The sequence below is a fragment of the Camponotus vicinus genome, unplaced genomic scaffold, assembly GCF_025532165.1.
Source record: "Camponotus vicinus isolate PSW18456_S1 unplaced genomic scaffold, iyCamVici1.0 SCAF_12, whole genome shotgun sequence".
NCBI lineage: Eukaryota > Metazoa > Arthropoda > Insecta > Hymenoptera > Formicidae > Camponotus > Camponotus vicinus.
The window spans coordinates 8,068,826-8,091,189 of record NW_028141948.1 but is presented as its reverse complement, the minus strand read 5'-3'; the positions used below and the strand labels follow the sequence as shown (position 1 = coordinate 8,091,189).

The following is a 22,364-nucleotide window of genomic DNA, read 5'->3' as shown; positions in this document are numbered from 1 at the left end:
CGGCCCCTGTCCACCACGAAGCGGTTGCCCCTTCCTCTCTTTAACCGGGCTTCCGTCGAACGCAGTATTGCCTCCACCATAAACGACCTCCACCATCGGACCGGCCACCACCACCGATCCTCGAAGGCGCCGCTTATGACTTAGCCATGCGACTCCAGCAGCACATGCCGTGGTACGACGACCAGACAGATACCATCCCGTTGGTTGGCCGGATGGACGATCGTGCGGTATAGATTGGTGCGAGCGCGTAAGAGTCACCAGAGAAGAGATCTCCAGGTTGGACGATCGGTTTCGGCGACGAGCCACGCGACAATCAAGTCCTGGTATCGTCGATATGACTGACGGTCGACGATAGTGTAATAACGCGCGCGCGATAAGGGAAACTCGATAATCGCGAGATCGGTATCGGTTCGTTAAATTCGATCATCTGCGAGCGTAGCGTATGATTCGACGCATCGACCAACGAGTTGACCGGCGACGAGACGAGGGCAAGTTCAGTGAAGAAGTGCGGACGAGGATCAGTGATCTCGAAGAGGAAAGCCTCGAGGAAGAGACGATCTAACTGGCTGACACGACAAGGACAAGGTCGCGTTTCCTCTCTCGCGGAAGGAAGCAGACTAGAGGAGCGGACCTGACGTCTGCCGGAATTAAAACGACGTTATGAGACGCGCTTAACGGGCCCTCTCGACGTTGCACCTAAAGGTTAATGCGCTGCACGGTAAGTGGCTCGGCCCTTAAGGGGTTGTTTGATCGATGATGCGACTGGTGGAATGGGCGTGACGTAATTTCCCTCATGTGCCGACACGCAGGGAATCGCTCGAGTTGCTCTCCGTCTTCATGATATATTGCATTTCTGACCCGGAAACTTTTAACGCACACTTTTCCACTTAATATGTGAATTATAAAAATGAATAATTTATTCTGAGCATCATATATAAGTAATCAGACAGGAATAAAGAATTTAAATAGAAAAAGTTTTCCAGAGAATATTTATATTGAAAAATTTTTATATTAAAATATTTATATTAAAAATATTTATATTAAAAAATATTTATATTAAAAAATATAAAAATGGCTTTTAGGCTTTAAAAAATTTAGAAATTAAATCGCGCTTATTACTTGCAATTAAAATATAAATGTTGAAAAATATGAGATTTCTCGTTGAAATAATTTGACATTTATATACATGTCATGCTTTAATTCTGAATTTTAAATTAATTATACAATTATACAATTTATTTCCTAGAGATATTTTTCTGAAGTCTTCTATATCTAATTACAACGGAATTCTTGATTGCATCATTTACGTATCATTAGCGTAGGTATTTTGCAGAAAATAAACTTCTGATGGAAATGGAATATGACAGAAATCTTTTAATGATGTTTAATTCTGCTCAGTTTAATGTATATAAAAACTGAGTTATATTATTTGAAAATATAAATAAGATATTTATTAGAATTAGGTTCATTGAAGATAAAGACAATTATTTAAAAAACCGATATTTTATACAATTTTATAATTTGAAGAAAATTCTTAAACAAATATTTCTTAATTAATCCATATCTATCTAGAATTTAAATGCGATAAATAATAACAAAATTGCTCATATGAAAAAACATGATTCCCTATTCGTATCATCGGCTCGCCAGATACATTCTAATCTCGTGGGAGAAAGTGCAACACGAGGTCAACGGCGAGATTCAAGATCGGCAACGGAAAGCGCGCGCGTTCGAGGATCGGGGACCGTCTATCAGAATCAAGACGTGATCGGAAATCGGCATAATCACGCGGACGACGGCAATCGCGATCGTGGGGACAGCCGACGTTTTAAAACAGAGCATTTCGACGCACGTGGAAGACCGATTGCATCGATAACATGCTCCGTTGCACCGCGGCACTTCAACTTATCTCTTCCTCTCGTCCTCGGCTCGCGCCGTATCTTTCATCCCCACGTATTTCTCGTCCACGCATCGTTAAACGTGCGTGACACGACGCGACGAGCTAGACGCCGAAAGTCACAGGCAAATCTCCGGCAGGCAGATGAAATCGATGACGCAAGTAAACAGGTATCGTCGACCTGACTCGTTGCACGGACCTGCCCTGGTTCGCCGGCAGACGAGACGCGACGACCGTGAAGCCGTAGTACACCTTGAGCCACGAGAAATCGGCATCGCGCGAATTAACGTGCACGCAGCAACCGTCACGCACTGCCGTAACTGGCGAATCTTAAATACAGTTATGTTTATGATAGAAAAGAAATTATCAAGCTGATAGGAAAGCGAAGGATACGTGCTTGCGTGTGCGTTGCTATTTTTTTTTTCTTTCGGACTAGATTCTACTTTTCAAGATCTATCATCCTCTCTTATTATATTCTCTTTCTTTCTCTTTTGTTATTATACATATGGATATTTTTAGAAATCTCTAAAAATATCGAGAGATCGAGAGATCGAGGAGGAGTTTTACGGAAATAGCGAGTCGATATGTGAGATATTTTCACTTTTAGACGTGTAATTCCGCTACTGTCTGGCGAGAAAACTCCACAGGCGAAAGATCTCTCGCGTTGACCCCTAACAGCTCCCAACGCACACATCCTTCACGCACACGTCTGATGTGCACCTAAGTCAGGTATGTGGCGGCGAGTCGTAACGGTTGTCGACGCTTCGTTGTCGCTCTTTCCAATCATGTAGGCTCATTTGTGCATTTAACGCTTTTACGTGACGCTTTTTATCGGCTCAACTAATGGGAGAACATTCACACGCGCAACACGTGGCGCTTTTTAAAATTAATCTCAACGCTGACAGAAATTCTCTCTCTCTCTTTGATAGGAATTTTACACCGGGAAAGGTAAAATATTACGAGAATGCAACAGCGAATTACACCTACATATTTTCTTTTGTATTTGAAAACTTTTCCTCTTTATCTCTCTCTTGATTTTAAAATTGACTCTATTAAATTAAAAAATACTCTTCAAAATATATTTAATAAATTATATCTTATTGTTAGAAATATCACAAAAATATGTGGGGTTATATATAAATAGATTTTAAATAAATTTCAACGGTTGAAATTGTTTTTGCCACTTTTTTTTTTAACAGTTAGAAATATCTATATTTAACCAACGAGCCTCGCTTACAGAAAGTTTTATTAAAAATAGAATTTTCGCATCGGAATATTTTTGCAATAGAATCATAAATAAATAATAATATTATATATATATATATATATAATAATATTAATAATAATAATAGTATTAATAATAGTAAATAATAATTAATTATTAATAATACTATTATTATTATTAATAATAATATTAATAATAATAATAGTATTAATAATAGTAAATAAAAATTAATTATTAATAATTAATTATTATTTTCGTGCTATCGATACTGAAAACCTTCACGTATAAATGTCACTTTCGATGTTTCGTCTTTGGCATTAAATCTAACACAGGAGGAAACGATCAGTTTTGCACGAATGATCGCGCTCAAAATATCTAAAGTGAACGAGCGAAAGCAGAAATCGTCTGCAATCGCATTCTCATCCTAAGTCTAATTTCGCGCGAAAAATCGCGGAAGTTCCGTTCGAACAACACGGATCTCCTACTTTCTCGGATTATTTCGCTAATCACCGTTGACTCGATAATCGACGTTCACGCGAAGAGAAAATAGAGGCCAAAGATGTTCCGACCTGTTGGATTAATTCGAATCGCGCTTATCCGCGAGAAGTGAATCGCGGAAACGAGGTTGAGGGGAAAAAAATCGTGCGAATATTTCTTCTTAGATCACGTACAAATATCTATAGAAAGAAATTTCAATTATCAAAAGAGCTAAAATTAAGATATATATATATGTATATAGCGTGTGTGCATGTGATTGTTAGATTCTGACTTTGAATCTTTTGATGAGATTTTAGTAAGACTTGAAATTGACATTTCAATATACATTTTGATGTCATCAATCACATATATGCTCATATGATCGATCGCCAGCGTCAATTGTAGAGGATCTTCGCGAGGATCCGCGACAGATTGTCGAGGACGAGGAAGCTACTGTCGAGTGCGAAGCAATTGGGTCACCCAGATCCAATAATCAAGGCACGTCGAACTGAGCTTTCTCCGGGGTCCAATAGATGTGTACATATAATGCACGCATACCAATACACCCGGCATTGACGAACGGCCAATGAACGCGGAAGAATCTTCGATTCTTTGACCTCGCTCGGGTCGAGGTTGGAGGATCCCTTCTGGCGAAGATCCTCGAGGCAAGCGTGGGATCTCGCCGCGTTTTTCTCGCGGACATTTTTCCAGCTCGCCGAGAGGAAAAGAGAGAGAGAATTCCATCATATGCAGCTTCTTCTTTGTCGACGGTAAAGCACATCGAGAGACGTACACTCGAGTTTGCCAAGTTTGATCATCGCGGCAGATAGTCTGGAAAGTAACGTTCGCGCAAGAACCTTAACGTGGGTTTCGCACTTGGCGATCAATAATAGAAATGAAAACGCGAAGCGACAATTTTAGACGGACAAAAAGCTACGTACAACATTATTTTACGATGTAAAGAAAAAACGAGAGCGAGAGGTGGTGTAAAAAATAAATAGAATAAATAAATAGAATTTTTGCACCGATCGATACAAACGACGATGGTAACCGGAAAAACGGAACACTTGCAACGAAAGTGACTTCACGGCCGTGCTTAGGGCGAACGAAAGGATTGCATCTCTGACAGCGCAACACGTCGATGTAACACACATTCTCACGACGTAATCCGTATAATGTGCGAGACTATTACGCGACACAACAGCGTTATCGTGATTCCAACCCTGAATCAAGGTAACTGTATATAATGAAGCGGTGCGCGTTTTAATGCTCGTACTTACACAAAGTGATTCATGATTATGAATTATATTAATAGTTGTAGGAACATTGTTTATGTGTAATTTATGATCGTCCTTTGTAAATTTATAGCATAAGAAAGTAAATTAAAATATATATTTATCGGTCTCTTTATCTCTAGAATTTCTGCTTCTACTCTTCTAATTTATCGTGAAATCATCGCCATCGAATGAAATTATTAATTTGATTAATTTGCCTCGAAACATACATTTTAAATGTCAAGCGACATAATATTTAAAATGCGAATGTGTAATATAATTCCGGTACATTTAGTTTAATTAACATAATATCGCTATGTTTAATAAGATTAACATAATTACGCTACATTACATTATATAAATTTACCGAACGCTTCGTAGTTTTAGGTTAACAAGCGAGAGAGAATGGAACAACAGTTAACATTTTAACGGATCGCATTAAAAATCAGAGCGGCACGAACGGGCCATTTATATGCAAAATCATTATCACACACACATAGCTTCCAAAAGCGATCGTTCGACAATCAAATCGTCGCTCTTTAATCTGTACCATCACTCAATTACAACTTATTCCCGCATGTGCAACCGATCTTAATAAAAGTAAACTTTAATATCGTACTCGAGTCTATGTCTTTGCGGTCCAAAATTATTATTTTTACGGTTTTACAATAAATAAAATTGACGAAACCAAAGAACCAACTTTGGGGAAACAGAATCTTGGAATTTTAAAACCCATCAGACATTTAGATAAATGACGACAGTCCCTATACTACATTAATACAGTAAGTTTTAACGAGTTAACGAGACTGCAGAAAGAATGGAGCAGAACGGCGGCGAATTGGTAAACTGGGTTACCAGTGCCTTGGTGAACCTGTGCGTTAAAGAGCGACCACCGTTCATTCTCGTCTCTTCACTTCGTTCTCCATTCTCCTCGTCTCGTTCTCATCAAGGCCTCCCCGCCGAAGATATCCCGGCGCGACGTTTACCTTCAGGTTCCACCGATATCTCGTCCCCGTTCCTCGCCTTCACGACTATCGTACAGGCCCGTGTGACTGACTGTAACGGGATTCCGCGGGATACACGCATGCACAGCCAGCTTGTTGTCCACCGCGAGCGAGGCGCGTGTGAGCGTGAACCTTCCTCCGAGGTAGAAGAGATATGTGCATAGGTCCAGGGCAATGTTCCTCCTTATTTTGCACGATTCGCGTGTGAAAGGTGCGCGCAACAGTGTTTCGTGGAATTTTCAAGGGATTTTTCGAAGGTAGATCTAGGAGGGAGCGAGGGGTTTAGCCTTCCTTCCGCAGTGCTCGACGATATTGCTTTGCCTTCATCTTGTTTACTTCTGCGCTTCCTTCTTTTTCTTTTAATCCCTTATTATTTCTAGGTTAAATTAACTACGGATCTGTATTTTTATAAATTATAATGGCACGCTCGGGAAACCTGTTTTGACCTTTCGTTTTTTCTTTTTTGCAAAAATTATTAATAGAGTTATTCTCGCGCTTGCATTTATTGTCGGAGGTTTTTTCTTCGTGTGTAAGCGACACCTACGTGCACACGTTGCACACGTTTTTATACGAGATCGATCCATATTTGTGAAATATTGGTTAATTCGTTGTATATATTCGTCCATTGTTACCATTAAATTATCAGCCGTTGTATTCGTCTCTGTGGATCAATAATTAAAATGACAAAGTGCATGAACCAAGTATAACGAAACAATATATTGTGGTGTAATAAAAAATTATTGTTCACAAATCATATTATATTTATCTTTAATTGTACTTTGTTAAATCAATTTATTATGTTTAATGTAATTTTGTTATACAATTCCACTTGGTATTGCTTTATTGCTAATATAATAATAAATATTTATAATATTATATTTAAAATATTATATGCAATATTTTATAAATAATCTATAATGAATATTTTTTACATATGAGTGATTTATATTTATCATATTCAATTTTTTAATTTTTAGAAATAAGTATATACGATCTTCTTGAGTTGAATGATAAATATTATTTAATGTACATATAGAGAGACATTGTGACGGAATTTAGCTAATTATTACTTCGTAACAAAAGATTGATTAAAAAAACCTGTGGAGTAGAAACTCATTATATTGCAACTTCTAGTTTTTCTGGCATATACGAGTAGCTGATATTTCTGTACCGTTACAAAGGACAAATATCTACGTCGATCTGGTAATGAGATCTAGGAAGTTACAGTTGCTGAACGATTACCGTATACTGGAATTGAACCTAAAAAGATACGAGTTCTATTCAATTCAATGAAAAAGTTGTCTTTATAAATTCACACTCAACGCAAAAGAAAAGAGAAATGCAAATGATAAAATATATATCTTATATCATATGTGTGCATATGTATTCTATATATAATATTTTAAATTATAATATGTTTAAATTATTATGAGAATGAAAAATAAAATTCCGGTTGAAACAATATTAAGTTATTTTTATTTAGTCGTTTTATTTAATGCGTAATATTTTTCTAAGAAAATTTATATCACGAAAATTGCAATTTATTTCCATTTCTTTCTTGTAAATATATACATACATAATATAAACATACATACATCTTTTACGTCACCTTTTATGTCTCAAAGTCGGGTTTAAAACTAAAGGGTACTTTAAGATCGTCGTTGAACTGGTGCCAAGAGCCGCCTTTATAAATAAATTAACGTTGACTTAAAGCAGAGCTATCTTTAAGTTTGAAAAGAATTTTCTTAATTCTCTGTATAGTTAATATTTTTTGATATAATCAATATAAGTCATTTAAGACAGAAATATTTTTTTATATTAACGATTATATTAATTTTTTTCATTACAGATGGCTGCTGGGAAAACTGTTCGTCTGTTATTCATCTTTCTTACTTTGACATGCGTATTTTCTCACTCTTGGACGCCGCAAAATGAAGGTAATTATAAGAAAAATTGGTATTACCTATATTATACATTTATTTTTAAAACATTTAATAATATTATCGTAAAACATTTAATAATATTTTCTAATTTTTTATCAAGCGAATATTTTGTAACATTTTATTACTCTAAAAAATTGCTTATTTAAAGAAAATATATTATATGGAACAGAAGTTTATACACATTTTTTTATATATAATGTATGAAAATAAAATATATAATTCATACATTTTATATCTTTTTTTTTATTTTTTATATTTTTTCTTTTTTTTCTTTTTTATATATTTTTTTATTTTTTATTTTTTAAATATATTTGTATTCTGTTGTCAATAGATTCATCTGTCTTTTAGAATATTTTAGAGAGAAAAGAGTAAATACATGAGAAACATATAAATAAAACAAACTTGAATTTCTACTTTTATTGTTCTTGCTAATATATATTCTCGTTAATATGCATGCCAGTGCGCGCGGTTCGTGCCGCAAAATGATACGTTAAAGTCAGCAGTCATTACTGACACCAAATTCTACTTTCCGTTCTTCTTTGAAGAAAATGAACCACAAAGAGATGTCGTACAGAAGGAAGCTTTTCGCCATTTTATTCCGGTCGCGCGTTATAAACGTACGGACGAGGTGAAATTCGATTTTCTGCCGAGTTGCGCGAATATCGATGTCTCTCGCATGCTGCTTTCGGTTCCTTCCGGCGAGCGCGAGAGGAAGGTCAAGGGTCGCCGGAGAAAAGCAACGCGCGTCGTCCATGTTTCATGATTTAACGAGTCTTTGCGTTTTTTACGAGTTTCTGACACGATAAATATTGACACCGAATTCTACTTAAGGTTTCGCACCTCCTCTTGCGAAAGTCGCGCGAGGTGACACTCCCGCGGGTCTATTTGTATCAATAAGAAGCAAGAAAATTTTAAGATACGTGCTTGAAAACAACGGACAATCGTTTTAAATTTATAGGTCTCTCAAAATTGAAGTGATATTTTTTCGGTATAAATATATCGTTGATACGTTTACAGAGAATAAATTTGAATAGCCGGCAATTATTTGAATGACGGAAATCGAGGTACATATTTAACACAATAAACAAATAGTAAATTAAACTTCGCAATTAAATTTAAATAATAAAACTCTGTTTCTATTTATTAATTTAAAAGCGAAATTTTAATGAGAAAATGAATTTGATTTTATTTGATATAACATGAAAAAACTAATTGTAACTAAAGTTTTATTTATTTTAAAAAATATTGGGTTATATTTATTTAAAATATTTAATATCGAATAAAATTGTGAAAAAACTCGCGATAAATTATAAATTCACATAAAACTTTTGCAGAGAAAAAATTTATCTCAAATCTATCGTAGAACTTATAACTGTGAGAAATAATAATTTTAAAACACTCTATACATATAATAAATTGACGGCGAATTAGAAAATGTCGTCTCTGTTGAAACACATTGAATTTTCAACGTCATGAGGAAGAACGTTCTTTCGACTCGATATTCTCGAAATTATTCTCACAGTCGGTGCATGCTAAATGTGCAATCGCATTTAAATGCACATTAGCGTATGTATGACAGCTTCGCCCTATATATCAGAAATTCACCTTTCTCCACTTTCACACGTTGATTTGTGTCAAGAGAATTTGCATGAATGCACATGATATCGCGGTGTGTGACATTTACAGTTTTAATAATTTATCATGTATCACATTTCTCGTTGTACATTTGTTATATGGAATTTATGAGATCCACATCGAAGTTGAACATTTTCTTCAATCTGTACAATCAAAACTTTATTTCATGGAGATTTGAAATATCTGATCTGACATAAAATGCAGGATAAGGAACGTAGCAACTTTTGAAAAAATACTCGTATTATTCTCTCTCGCTGCTTTCACCTTATCTATTTCAAAGCGCATCTCCTGTACTCTGCCAGCGTAGAAATATGCGTATCGTGGGAAATGCTTACGGAAGCAGAAAGTCTGACACCGCAGGGGGTTAATTATTATTACCAGTTGTTCCCTATGTATATTTTACTCGACTCTACTAGAATAAATGGGAGACCGGTTAATATTTAATAAGAAATTGCACGTCATTTTTATCGCGATTTTAATGCTATTTTAATGCTTTCTATAAAGAGTCCATTTTCCCGTGCGATCCCATTATTAATCAATAAACTGTTATATTAGTACCTTTTCTTCTCTTCAAAGAGAGAGAGAGAGAGGGAAAGAAAAAGGTGCGAGATCTAATCTACATAATTCGAATAAATCTACATCTACGAAGCAGTCAGAATCTTGAGAAGGCAACGCGATGCTTTCGATTGAAATTAATAATTCACGAATCTCTCCCTGCGAAGCTTTTGGGGGTTGTGCATTTTTAATGCAGCGGTTCCCGTTTTAAACGGGATTCTATTATACATGAAATCGACAACGAACGTTTATGATATATTCGCCGTTACGTCACGCGCTCGCAATGATTAGTCCAGCACCACGCATTTTATACGCTTTCATAAAGATTGCGCACACCATTCGCTAAGTGGCGCGTCTTACGTGCTCCACAATGGACATATAATCGCGCTTCCATAAGCGAATCACGTAGCCAACCCATATTTCGCGACATTGTGCAGAATCTCGCGGTTAATCTAAATTGCAAATTGCTCACTTTTTTCCCCGTCGCATAAAAAAGAAAGTTGAATAGCCTGTGGTTGCGCGGCAAACGCTGTGAAAAATGAGCAAAGTTCTTTCGCGCAAGAATATATCTTTGCATCTTAAAACCACGACGAGCAAAGACGATGAGAGTCCAATCCTTCAAGTTCCTAATCAGAATGCAAACTTGTCCATTATATACATAATTGTATCTCGTCACATATTGTTATTACATCTCGTCACATATTTTGTCTTAATATTTTATTATTTTGCATATGTGTTATAAAATTATAATTTCATATATATTAAATTTACTATTTTTTAATTATTGCATAATAATATTTATTTTATTTATAAATATTTATATTATATTTTATATAAATATTTATATTTATTTTATATAATTATTATATTTATTTATATAATTATTTTATATAATTATATAATATTTATATTTATTTTATATAAATATTTATATTTATTTTATATAAATATTTATATTTATTTTATATAAATATTTATATTTATTTTATATAATTATTATATTTATTTATATAATTATATAATATTTATATTTATTTTATATATTTATTTATATAATTATATAATATTTATATTTATTTTATATATTTATTTATATAATTATATAATATTTATATTTATTTTATATATTTATTTATATAATTATATAATATTTATATTTATTTTATATAAATATTTATATTATATTTTTTCTTATGTGTTAGTTGAAGTGTAGAGATAGTTGCCTAGAAGATATTTAGGAGACTAAAGGAAAAGTTGGGACATCTCTCAAACGACTTTACGATGGATTTTACGTTCCTTAGATATGTGGTATTTAGAAACGACGAGGGAACGCGGTATACTGATGATGATAAATACGATGTGTGGATGGTGAGACGCGAGAGCCCGTGCATAGGAAAAATCTGGAACGCCGGCCGTGAAGATCCAGACGAGCATCTCGGAGTAGGTCATTATATATCGATGTGTAGAATGCACGTGTAGCAAAGCCTACATGCTTGCTCGTCTATGCTTTGGTCAGCTAAGCGTAACCGGAAGAGATAACCGCGTACAAGCACAACATACGGACGTGAGAAGCGGGCGGTGTATCTCGATGTTCTTTTTATCGTGTTAACTTGATATCGTTGATGATCATATTTTCTTCTTTACGAATGACTGTACGAAAGACATTATCAGCGACGTTACAAAGGAAATAAGCTAGAGAGACAATTTCTTGAAGAAACAATCTTTCCTTCTTCTTTTCTCAAACAAGTCAGCGAGTGTCGACACGAAATTCGCTTATGCAGTTCCTACCTCGCTCAGGATGAACAACGCGTCCGTGTATCTTTTGGCTGACGCGAAAATGGTTATTTAATTTCTTTCCGCTACAGATACAAATCGCACTCGATATAAATCTTCGATATGATGGCCTTCGATTTCTCTTCGAGGATAAGCTGAAATTGGGGCAGCGTTTCGAACGTAAATGCGATGCTCTTCCACAACCCAAATACCAAACGGAGCGATCTTCGGGAGTATCTTCTTCGTGTCATGCGACGCGATGTGCTCGTGGAATGATAATGATTCATTTTATATAAATTATTCTTTTTTATAGCCTCTTAAGAAATCGTAAAAATTCTCTGAAACTGCATACGTGGAAATAAATAATTGAATTTTTATCAAATCATCGAATCTTTCTCTACATTTGACGTTGAGTCAACTTTCATAATTCTTTCTCAAGCTTTAGAGATCAAAATCATTTTATACTTCTCGCATCTCCATTTTATCGGTACGAGAGAAGAGAATTTTGTCTCAATTAAATTATGTTTGACTTTTTCCTTTCTTTAATACCTCGAGATAAACATATAATATAATTAAAATAACATACACAAAAATATTAAAATGTGGTAATAGAGGAGGAAGTTGCCTGTTTTGAAACTGATTTTTCACTCGGATTATTTTCCAGGCAGAAAGCTGTTTGGCGGCTATACGATAATGCCAAAGGCGTGCCGTCCGTCATTGCCATCACGTACCAAGTCAAGCGGACCGACGATATGCATGTTCAATTACGAATGCACGCGGCGCAACGGCGAGGTCGTCGGCGCCTGCATGGACGGCTTCCTCTTCGGTGCGTGCTGCCAATTGCCGCCCAAGAGCTCGACGAGCGACAATGGCGAGCCGTCTGGCACCGAGGAGCTTCTTCACCTGCATCAGCTCGATCATGTACCCGACATACCCATTTTATTGAATCCAGACGGCACGCCGATCGGCATGTCTATTCCGCCAAGCGACGAGTCTACAAAGATCGACGACAGACCGATCAGTGCCTCAAATTATCCACAGACCATATACACGAAAATCTCCAGTTCGAATCAGGACTTTTTGTCAACGCCACCGTTGCCTGGTACGGTGAACAACGCTGAAAAGACGCAGTTAGTCGAGCAAGCGGACGTCAGTCACTTGGCTGAGAAGTTCCCGACTCTTCTGGGTCAGCAAAACATCATTGATGACTTGAGACTACCGGGACTGTTGACACATTCGGACTCCAATAACGATATTCAGGATCACCAGGACCTGCCGGCGGTGAATCCTATCGCCACGTTGCTGAGTCCGAATCAGATTCTGCAAATAGCGGATCCGGTCGATCAGCTTCCGGCGCTGTTCTCTCAGGGACTGAGTAAAAACAATCACAGCTATCCGGAGACTATATTGTTGAATGAGAATGGCACGATACTCGAGGAAACGAACAATCCGGACGAGATCTTCCAACCGTCCACCGAAACGTCGATCGATGAGAGGATCACGCAGAGTGGAAGTACATCGGGTATCTGGATCAAGTTTCCAGAGCAGTCCGCTTCTTCCACGGTGGAGTCGACTTCTACGTCGCAGGCTCCGAAATCAACAATATCCGTAATGCCGAAGACACCTATGGTGACTCAGATGTATGCCAACACGCAGAAACTTACGAGCGACATATTAAGTACTCAACTGACTATGGAAAGCTCATTCGAGAAGGTGAACACAATCGAGAAGAAGATATCTACGAAAGAAGCAACGAGTCCAATGAAGCTCGAAACTACTACACCAATGACAGCTTCAAGCATAAAAGAAGAGCTAGTTAAAGTACCGACGATTACATATGACCTGCCATCGGGCAACAAGAAGAAGGACGATGTTCTCGATAATGAGGAGCTCGCCATCAATCATATAATCTCCATTCTGAACGATACTACTCCGAAATCGGAGCTATCGGTGACCGTTCCGGTTGCAAATTCCTCGCCGATTCAGGGCTGGGTGAGCATCGACGAGACTTCGAAGCCCTCTCATGTGAAAATCAGTTCTTCGAACTATCGGTCTACCACACTCGCGCCCTCGACATTCGCGTATACTTACTACAAACCTAGCTCCCTCCAACCCTCCAAACTTTCCTCGACGTACTACAACTACGAGCTCATTCCCACGGAAACGACTTATACGTCACAGTATTCGACCTCCAGTAGCCCGTACGTTTCGCGTCCATCCACGCAAACTACCTATTCTGGCTCTTCCAGCAGCACCTTCGCCGGCAGCCGACCTACGACGAATCCTCCGGCGCCAACAGTGATAGTTCTCGGCCCACTCGGTACGGAATTTACCACGAAAATCACCGAGAAACCTGTTACGAGGAAACCCTCGGGTGCAACCATCAAACCGATTTTAACTCCGATTAAAACCACGCCTTTGAAGCCTACATTAGTCAATACTAAGAAGCCCGGTGTATCCACCACTGTAACCCATAACATTAACACCATCATCTCCAACGCTGCAAACAACGTAGTATCTACCAGCTACATCAGCGTCAATCTGAAGGACGGCACCAGCGCGACGCCGATGGTCGACGTAACGAGCACCGAGGCGATCGTTACGAAGACAGAGAGCACGAAGCAGCGGCCAAGTACGAAGAAGCCTGTGATCTGGACCACCGTGTCTTCGTGGTCGGGCAAGCCGACGTTCAGTCTGAAACCGTCGACGCCCAGCTTGAGCTGGTCGGCCGAGAATCTAACGCCGGTCAGTACCCTGATATTCAAGGATACCACGAATGAAGATGGATACATCAAGGGTACCACGATGACTGTACCTTGTGACGACGAGACCGCGGCGCCCGACGATCTCATCAACTTCCCACCGGTGCGGAACCCGAATCTCAACATTTCCGTGCCGATCTCGCAGCAGGAGAAACCGACGATCGTCGAGATCTACAACAACACCGGGTATCCGGACATCGAGCTGATCAGCGAAAACGATATCCCGACACCCACGTTCCTCGAAGACGCTGTACTGACGGATAAAGTGGACGCTTTCGTCAACAAGCTTGTCGAGTCGCTGCAGGGTAACTTCCAGGTAACGATGAGAGATAACTTATTTACCTGAGAGCTTTACTCGCTGTTTGACGAAGTTTTAGATTGCTTCGGGTTTTACGAACGACAGCCTAGCTTTTAACGCTGATTTTCTTTCTCTCTCTCTTTCTCTCTCTCATTTGATAAATATAATTTATATGAAAATCTCATTTATATACAAGTTATACATTTATAGAAATTGGAGCATTAAGAATTTATTTGTTATTTTGAATTTTTCATTTATTTGCTATTTAATTTAATTATATAATTAAATGTAATTAAATATTGTTAATATTTAATATTACGTTTATTTAATTATGTAATTCGTTACTTCTCTGTTTATAAATTCCTACTCTTTAAATATTAAACTTTATTTTGTATTTATATTTTTTCAACAAGCATTTACGCGAACAGTTATGTAATAAAAATCTGATACAAAATATCGTATAATATTTTAGATGAATAACATGAAAAGCAACGATACAAAAAAAATATAAATGCATATTTCATTTTTAAAAATACATACATACATACATATGTAAAAAGAGAAAGAAAGATATCCGAGTTTTTGTGAAATATTTTTCCCAATTGTTTTTTTAGAGCTTGAAAGACGTGGTTTACAATGGAAATGGCACTACAGCAGCCCCGGTAACACCTTCTAACATAACAAGAAAACCGACTAATACAAGCATTACGACAAGGAGACCGACGCGAAAGCCCACGACCAAACCGTCGTCGTTATCGGCGACGACGGGGCCGACAAAGAGGCCATCGGCGACCACGAAGAGGCCTACTCGTATCACCCAGAAACCGTCGTCCGAAAAACCAACACGTCCCACCAAAGCTACCACCTCGAGGCCCAAACCTGCTACGTCGCAGAACGTTACGACCAAGAGACCTCAGGCAACAACGAAGCGCCCGAAACCGACCAGGAAACCCACGACTGTATCAACCAGCAGCACGGAAACGATTCCGCCGGAAGAACAGAGTGTGGCCTTGTTGAGTACATCTGAGAGCAATGACGTGGAAGCGAACCAGCCCGAATTTCGGACTCGTAAGTGAGCAAACAGTCAACGAGTTCCAAAACTTCCACAATCAAAAAATCAGAATCACTATCATTTCTTTTTATTAAATCTTACAATTCTGCGTTTTGAATTTTTTGTAAAAATGTGCAAAATTTTGTTATTATCACGCTATTACCACGATCGTAATCAGTGCCGTGCCAAGACAGGGGCGAGCGGGGCCCTTGCCCAGGGCGCAAATTTTGAAGGGGCGCAAGTGCAGATGAAATTTTGAAAGCTAATATGCATTACAATATTGTGATAATATAAAAAATATTTTGTATGTGTGCGATGCGTTGTTATCGCTATAATATCCGAGCGCGGTGCACTTGAAACGACGTCGCTAATATATGCGCCTCTGAAGAAATGTAACTTACATTGTTGCTCGTTCATGTCTGCAATCATGATTGTCGTTGTGATTATTACTGTTCAGCTTTGTACTTTAAAATTATATAAATTATTATAAACTTATATTCTTTTATTTCCTTCATAAACCCGAACAAATGCGCACTTATTTTTTGACGTCACTTTTATTCAAAGGGCGCTAAAGGACTAGCTCGCCCCGGGCGCTAAACTACCTAGGCACGGCACTGATCGTAATATTACAATCGGTATATGTAACGGTATATGTACGATTTGTCGTATTGACAGGATGTGGCTTGAGGCCTTTGGTCTCAAGAGCGGGAAAAATAGTCGGCGGAAAGGGCGCGCAATTTGGGGAATGGCCATGGCAGGTGTTGGTTCGCGAAGCGACTTGGCTCGGTCTGTTCACGAAAAACAAATGCGGAGGTGTACTTATCACCGACAAATATGTGATCACAGCAGCTCATTGCCAACCAGGGTAAGTCGTGCAAGACTTGACCGAAAATTGGGGAAACAAGGCATAAAAATACATAATTCATTCGTATTTATTTATAAAAAAATATGTCGCATTATATAATCCTCTATAAAATTATAATATTTTCATCTTTTATTATATAGGGTGTTTTATAAGTAGTGGGCAAAATTTCAGGAATGGATTCCTCATGCTTAGAAAAGAAAAAAAAGTTAATCAACATAGGTCCGGAAATGATTAGTTTTTGAGTTATTAAGATTTTTGTAACACAAAATTTTGTCTCATTTCTCGTCTTAGAAGTCCTTTTACAGGCATCAACAATGTTTTTCAAGTTCGGCGGCCTATGTTTACGTTAGCGCGGTGTATTATTCTTATTCTTGTTTACAATTCCATATTTTTTTCATGTATACACGAACACGTCCAAAATCTTAATAACTCAAAAACTAATCATTTCCGGACCTATGTTGATTAACTTTTTTTTCTTCTCTAAGCATAAGGAATCCATTCCTGAAATTTTGCCCACCACTTATGAAACACCCTGTATATTGTATACAGAGTGTCCCAGACTTAACGAAACAGCCGTTAATGGTAGATTCCTAAGATCATTTGGAAACGAAAATCTTAATACCAAAATGTTGAGGAAGATGTAGTTTCGGCGCTACAAAAGATTAAAGATTACCAATCGGCGCGTTACGTTCTCCTGTGCTCAGGGACATAGCGCATCAAGGGGCCCACATACAGCGCGATAATATCGATATCGATAAAGGGATCAATATAAAATAAAAAATGGAATTCTGTAGTGAGCGCGATTATGTCTTCGATGCGACAGTAGTCAGTGGTTTGAACATTTTTATGAAGCCTCCCTCAACATTTTGGTATTAGAATTTTCGTCTCCAAATGATCTCAGGAATCTGCTATTAACGGCTGATTCGTTAAGTCTGGGACACCCTGTATATTATTTTTCTTTATACGGATTTCTATAAACCGATTAAAGCGTTCTAGATTTATAACAAAAATAGTATTAGATTAAAATAGTTTCACATAATAATTTTGCATAAATAAGCTAATGTTTCTCTCTCTCTCTTTCTCTTCTCTCTTTGAAATGAAGAATATTCAAATATGTATTATATTATATCTTGTATTGTGCAGCTTCCTGGCTTCCCTGGTCGCGGTGTTCGGCGAGTTTGACATTTCGGGCGAGTTGGAGTCGAAACGCAGCGTAACGAAGAACGTTCGCCGCGTCATCGTGAATCGTGGTTACGATCCGGCGACATTCGAGAATGATCTGGCACTTCTCGAGCTGGAGTCACCGGTGCAATTCGACGAGCACATCGTGCCGATTTGCATGCCCGAGGACGGCATCGACTTTACCGGACGAATGGCGACGGTCACGGGCTGGGGCCGACTTAAATACAGTGAGTACGTCGACTCTGGCTCGCGCCCGATTTACAAATCGCGAACAATAAGGTGCGTGTGCGTGCGAGTCACGCGGCAAATTTGCCGCAAGACTAGAAAGTACAAAATGGAACAGGTTACCGTGACGAGAGCGGAGTAAAACAACTTTCACGATGACTCTCGCGTGGCCTCCTACGCGTCCGAATTCTGCTCGCGATTCCGCTACGACTTTCCCCCCTTTCTCGCATCTCGATTCACCGCCAAGACCCTACTAACGGTATCGGTTACGTTCGACAGATGGTGGCGTGCCGTCGGTGCTACAAGAAGTCCAGGTGCCCATAATGGAAAACGCGGTCTGCCAGGAGATGTTTCAAACAGGCGGGCACTCGAAATTGATTTTGGACAGCTTTCTTTGCGCCGGATACGCGAACGGTCAGAAGGACTCCTGCGAGGTAATCTTGCAGCGGGATTTATCTCGCTTCTCATCGTAATTTATTAACTTTATTAACACCGTTTCTGCCATTAGCGGTATCTCTTTCATCTCGCGACAAATAACATGATTACTTTGTCGATTGCATGTGAGTGTTTTTCACTTATAACCATTTATTTGATTATGTAAATATTATTTTTCGTTCCGTAGAGAAAAATGTGAAACACGTTTCAATTTTCAGCATTATCTTTTTTATCCCAAGTAACATATGTTTACTCTATCGATTATGGAAATTCTAATATTCTCATTTCAAATTTTAAATTTTTTATCTATTATTATTATTTTATTTTAGATTTTTTATTTTTTTGAAATGGATTCTTTAAAGTTTTGACGATTAACGATTCTCGTTTCTTCAAATTGATACCGATATTATGATAAATAATTACACAGGTCTACAAGGTTTTGTTGTTGGGCAGCTGGGGGTTATTTCCGAAGTAATTTTCTGCGTACAATCCGAATCCGAGGTCAGAATTGGCCCATCACGTCAGGATTTTGAGATATTTGAGGTTATATACTCGAAAAATGGCTTTTGGGCTACTTTTGAGGTTATGTACAGGACGCACAAAATTTTTTAGCTCTTTTCTTCTAATTGCATCATTTAGTACTACTCTTTCCCTTCAAAATGAGCTGTCGAATGGTCATCTACGATTTTTCCTTGCAAAGTTACGGCCATTTTAAGATGACATGATGAATTCCAAACCCTGCGCCGTTATAGCCCAACAACCTCATGAGCATTCACATTAAACCTGTAAACTTTGAACTATAAACCCGAAAACCTGGACTGAAAACTGTATATATGGGTTTGATGGAGAATCTGAAATCAGATTTTGAAAATTCAAGATGGCGGATCCAATATGGTGGAAAAAAATTTTAATTTCGTTCAAATTTGAACTGAGAACTGAAAACATGGATTTTTGGGGTCGCTGATCTGGAATCTGATTTCAGATCGACCTCAAACTCATATATACAGTTTTCAGTCCAGGTTTTCGGGTTTATAGTTCAAAGTTTACAGGTTTAATGTAAATGCTCATGAAGTTGTTGGGCTATAACGGCGCAGGGTTTGGAATTCATCATGCCATCTTAAAATGGCCGTAACTTTGCAAGGAAAAATCGTAGATAACCATTCGACAGCTCATTTTGAAAGGAAAGAGTAGTATTAAATGATGCAATTAGAAGAAAAGAGCTAAAAAATTTTGTGCGTCCTGTACATAACCTCAAAAGTAGCCCAAAAAGCCATTTTTCGAGTATATAACCTCAAATATCTCAAAATCCTGACGTGATGGGCCAATTCTGACCTCGGATTCGGATTCTACGCAGAAAATTACTTCGGAAATGACCCCCAGCTGCCCAACAACAATCATGACCCCATTTTTTGTAGACCTGTGTTATCTTTCATCCTGTAACATTAATGCCAAAACAAACAATCTGGATAACGGTTAATGATCTTGTTCAGGGTGACAGCGGTGGCCCGCTAGTGATGGAACGACCGGACGGCAGATTTTTTCTGGTTGGAACCGTTTCTCACGGTATAAAATGTGCGTCTCCGTATCTACCGGGTGTGTACATGAGGACGACCTACTTCAAACCTTGGCTACACAGCATTACCGGAGTCTGAGGATTATCGTTGATTATCATCACGTCCTCGTGTGATTACGTGTGTGAGCGGCACCCGATGCCATTCTGTGTATAAATGTACAAAGGAAGCTTAATTTATTTCCCTTCGGGGGGATAGAGCGTACGAAGCTCAATTAAGTAATACACCCGCGGAAGTGACCGGACCTGAAATATCGGAGTGCTATCTCGATATCTGGATAATAACGAGAGAGATATCTCTCCTACGCATTTATTCTATATTTTCCACTAGCGCGCGGAAATACTTATATAAGCATCGAACAAGATTCATTGTGTAAGCAGCATAAAAGAGAGAGAAAAAAGAGAGAGAGAGAGGCGACTCTCGAGTTATTTAAATTTCGAAATAGCATTCTGTGCAAAACTGTTCGCGGCGAGACATTGTTTCTCGGCGCATGACCAACGTCCGATGTTGCATTTATGCGTATCAATGTTTAAACTCGTCCTTATGTGCCTGTACACACAGAGTATTCGCAGAGCCGGCTTTAAAGCAGATTCAGAATATCCATCGGCAATCCTTTATTAATGTTATTACTCTCAGAATGACAACTTTGTGCATTTATTTGATATTCTTTCTACGATCGAAGAAACGAATGCAAATAATTCATCACTCGCGTCAATCCTCTATATATCGTAGCTTCTTTCGTTAATAATTCAAAGGTGACTTTTTCCCAACGAGAATATTTAACTCGTTAAAAGAATTTTTAATATTGTCGACGAGAATTTCGAATTATTTATTGTTCAATCTTGAACGCACTTTTATGAAGAAAAAATCGACTTTATGCTAAAACAAATTGATATCGATAAAAAAATCTCATCATCACGCGTGCAAATTTTAAATTAATTTATTTAAAATTTAAAAAATTTAAATTTTGAACTATATTTCTCCTCGTATTTTATATCTCTGTCGGAGGGGTGTATTATTTGTTCCGTAAATATTCGCATCGGCCGACTCCGCGATACATAAGTACAAAAGTACTTAAAGACGAGCTCCATGCCTTATTTATTTCATTGTTAGATGTTATTTATTAAATACATTTTTATACGATAACAACACGTGTGACTGTTTCATTCATTACCAACACCCCGTATATAAAAGACGTGGTCGAGGATATTTTGATATCACGGTGCATGTATATATCGCACATCGTAATCCTCTTGGAGAAAGGTGATTCTACCATTAAAAATAGCGGCAAATATTTTCTAAATCGATAGAACTTTTAATATTCTCATCTCATTATATATGAATAACGTCATCGTGCTAATAACGTCACTTCTGGTGATAACGTCACTTCCGGTGTGTCCATAACTTTTTTTTATCGCTTATAGTTTGAAAAGTTATACAGTATCGATTAAAAACTTCAAACTATAGCACATACATGTTATATGTTCGTTTAATACGGCAAAAATCGAAAATTGTGTCAGAATTAAAACAGCGATTCGTCAGCGATTTTGATAATTTTATGCATTATTTTAATCCTATATGATAACTGGGAGGATTATATAATATAACGTTATGAAATGAAACGAAATATCATATCTAGCTTGTTAAAATTTTTGTATGGAAAAATTCTGTTAAATATGTTTATAAAATATCTACTTGAATATTTTATCCAGAATAAAAGAAAATTCTTACACTGTTTATCAATATTGCATTACAACTGCTATTAATATTCCTTAGAGTAAATTTTGCGAGATAAAAAATTATGAAATCATGCGCATTACTTGTAGAAAATAAAAATGCATTTACTGATTGTATATCGTTGCATTCAAAAGATATAATATAAATATATCAAAAGATATAATTTAAATATATCAATTGAGTAAGATTAATAAAAATTAATAAAACTGAATCAAAAAGAAACAAATTGATGATTCTTTGCATGTAAAATTTAAAACAACAAATTTTTAAAGGAATTATTGTTGAAACATTATTTAATATATGAAAATAAAAAATTCCATAGATGAAAAATAAAATCGAATCGGTTGGATTATTATTTTAGGCAAAAATGTACATAAGTGCCTATCTACGTGATGAACGACTACAACGCTGTATTTCCAGTAGAAAAAGATCGGTTTAAGTCAGACAAGCCATTA

The 22,364-nt window shown here is 37.4% G+C and overlaps 2 protein-coding genes across 3 annotated transcripts in view; one reads left to right on the top strand and one right to left on the bottom strand.

Moving 5' to 3' along the window:
• The window catches only part of Npf (neuropeptide F), a 93,513-nt gene that overhangs the window by 58,600 nt on the left and 12,549 nt on the right, over positions 1–22,364 (bottom strand). The window lies entirely within an intron of this gene.
• Positions 175–21,793, top strand: Flz (transmembrane serine protease filzig). Its single transcript, XM_083084023.1, has 8 exons — positions 175–718; positions 7,727–7,814; positions 12,448–14,861; positions 15,458–15,911; positions 16,570–16,759; positions 17,903–18,168; positions 18,446–18,600; positions 20,092–21,793. The coding sequence occupies exons 1-8, from the start codon at positions 707–709 to the stop codon at positions 20,251–20,253; spliced, it is 3,741 nt and encodes a 1,246-aa protein (XP_082940149.1). The 5' UTR covers positions 175–706; the 3' UTR covers positions 20,254–21,793.

Excerpts from the sequence above, each read along its gene's own strand:
- Flz (XM_083084023.1), top strand. Across the intron at positions 7,815-12,447 it reads TTGGACGCCGCAAAATGAAG|GCAGAAAGCTGTTTGGCGGC; the intron begins GTAATTATAAGA and ends ATTATTTTCCAG. Across the intron at positions 18,169-18,445 it reads CTGGGGCCGACTTAAATACA|ATGGTGGCGTGCCGTCGGTG; the intron begins GTGAGTACGTCG and ends TACGTTCGACAG.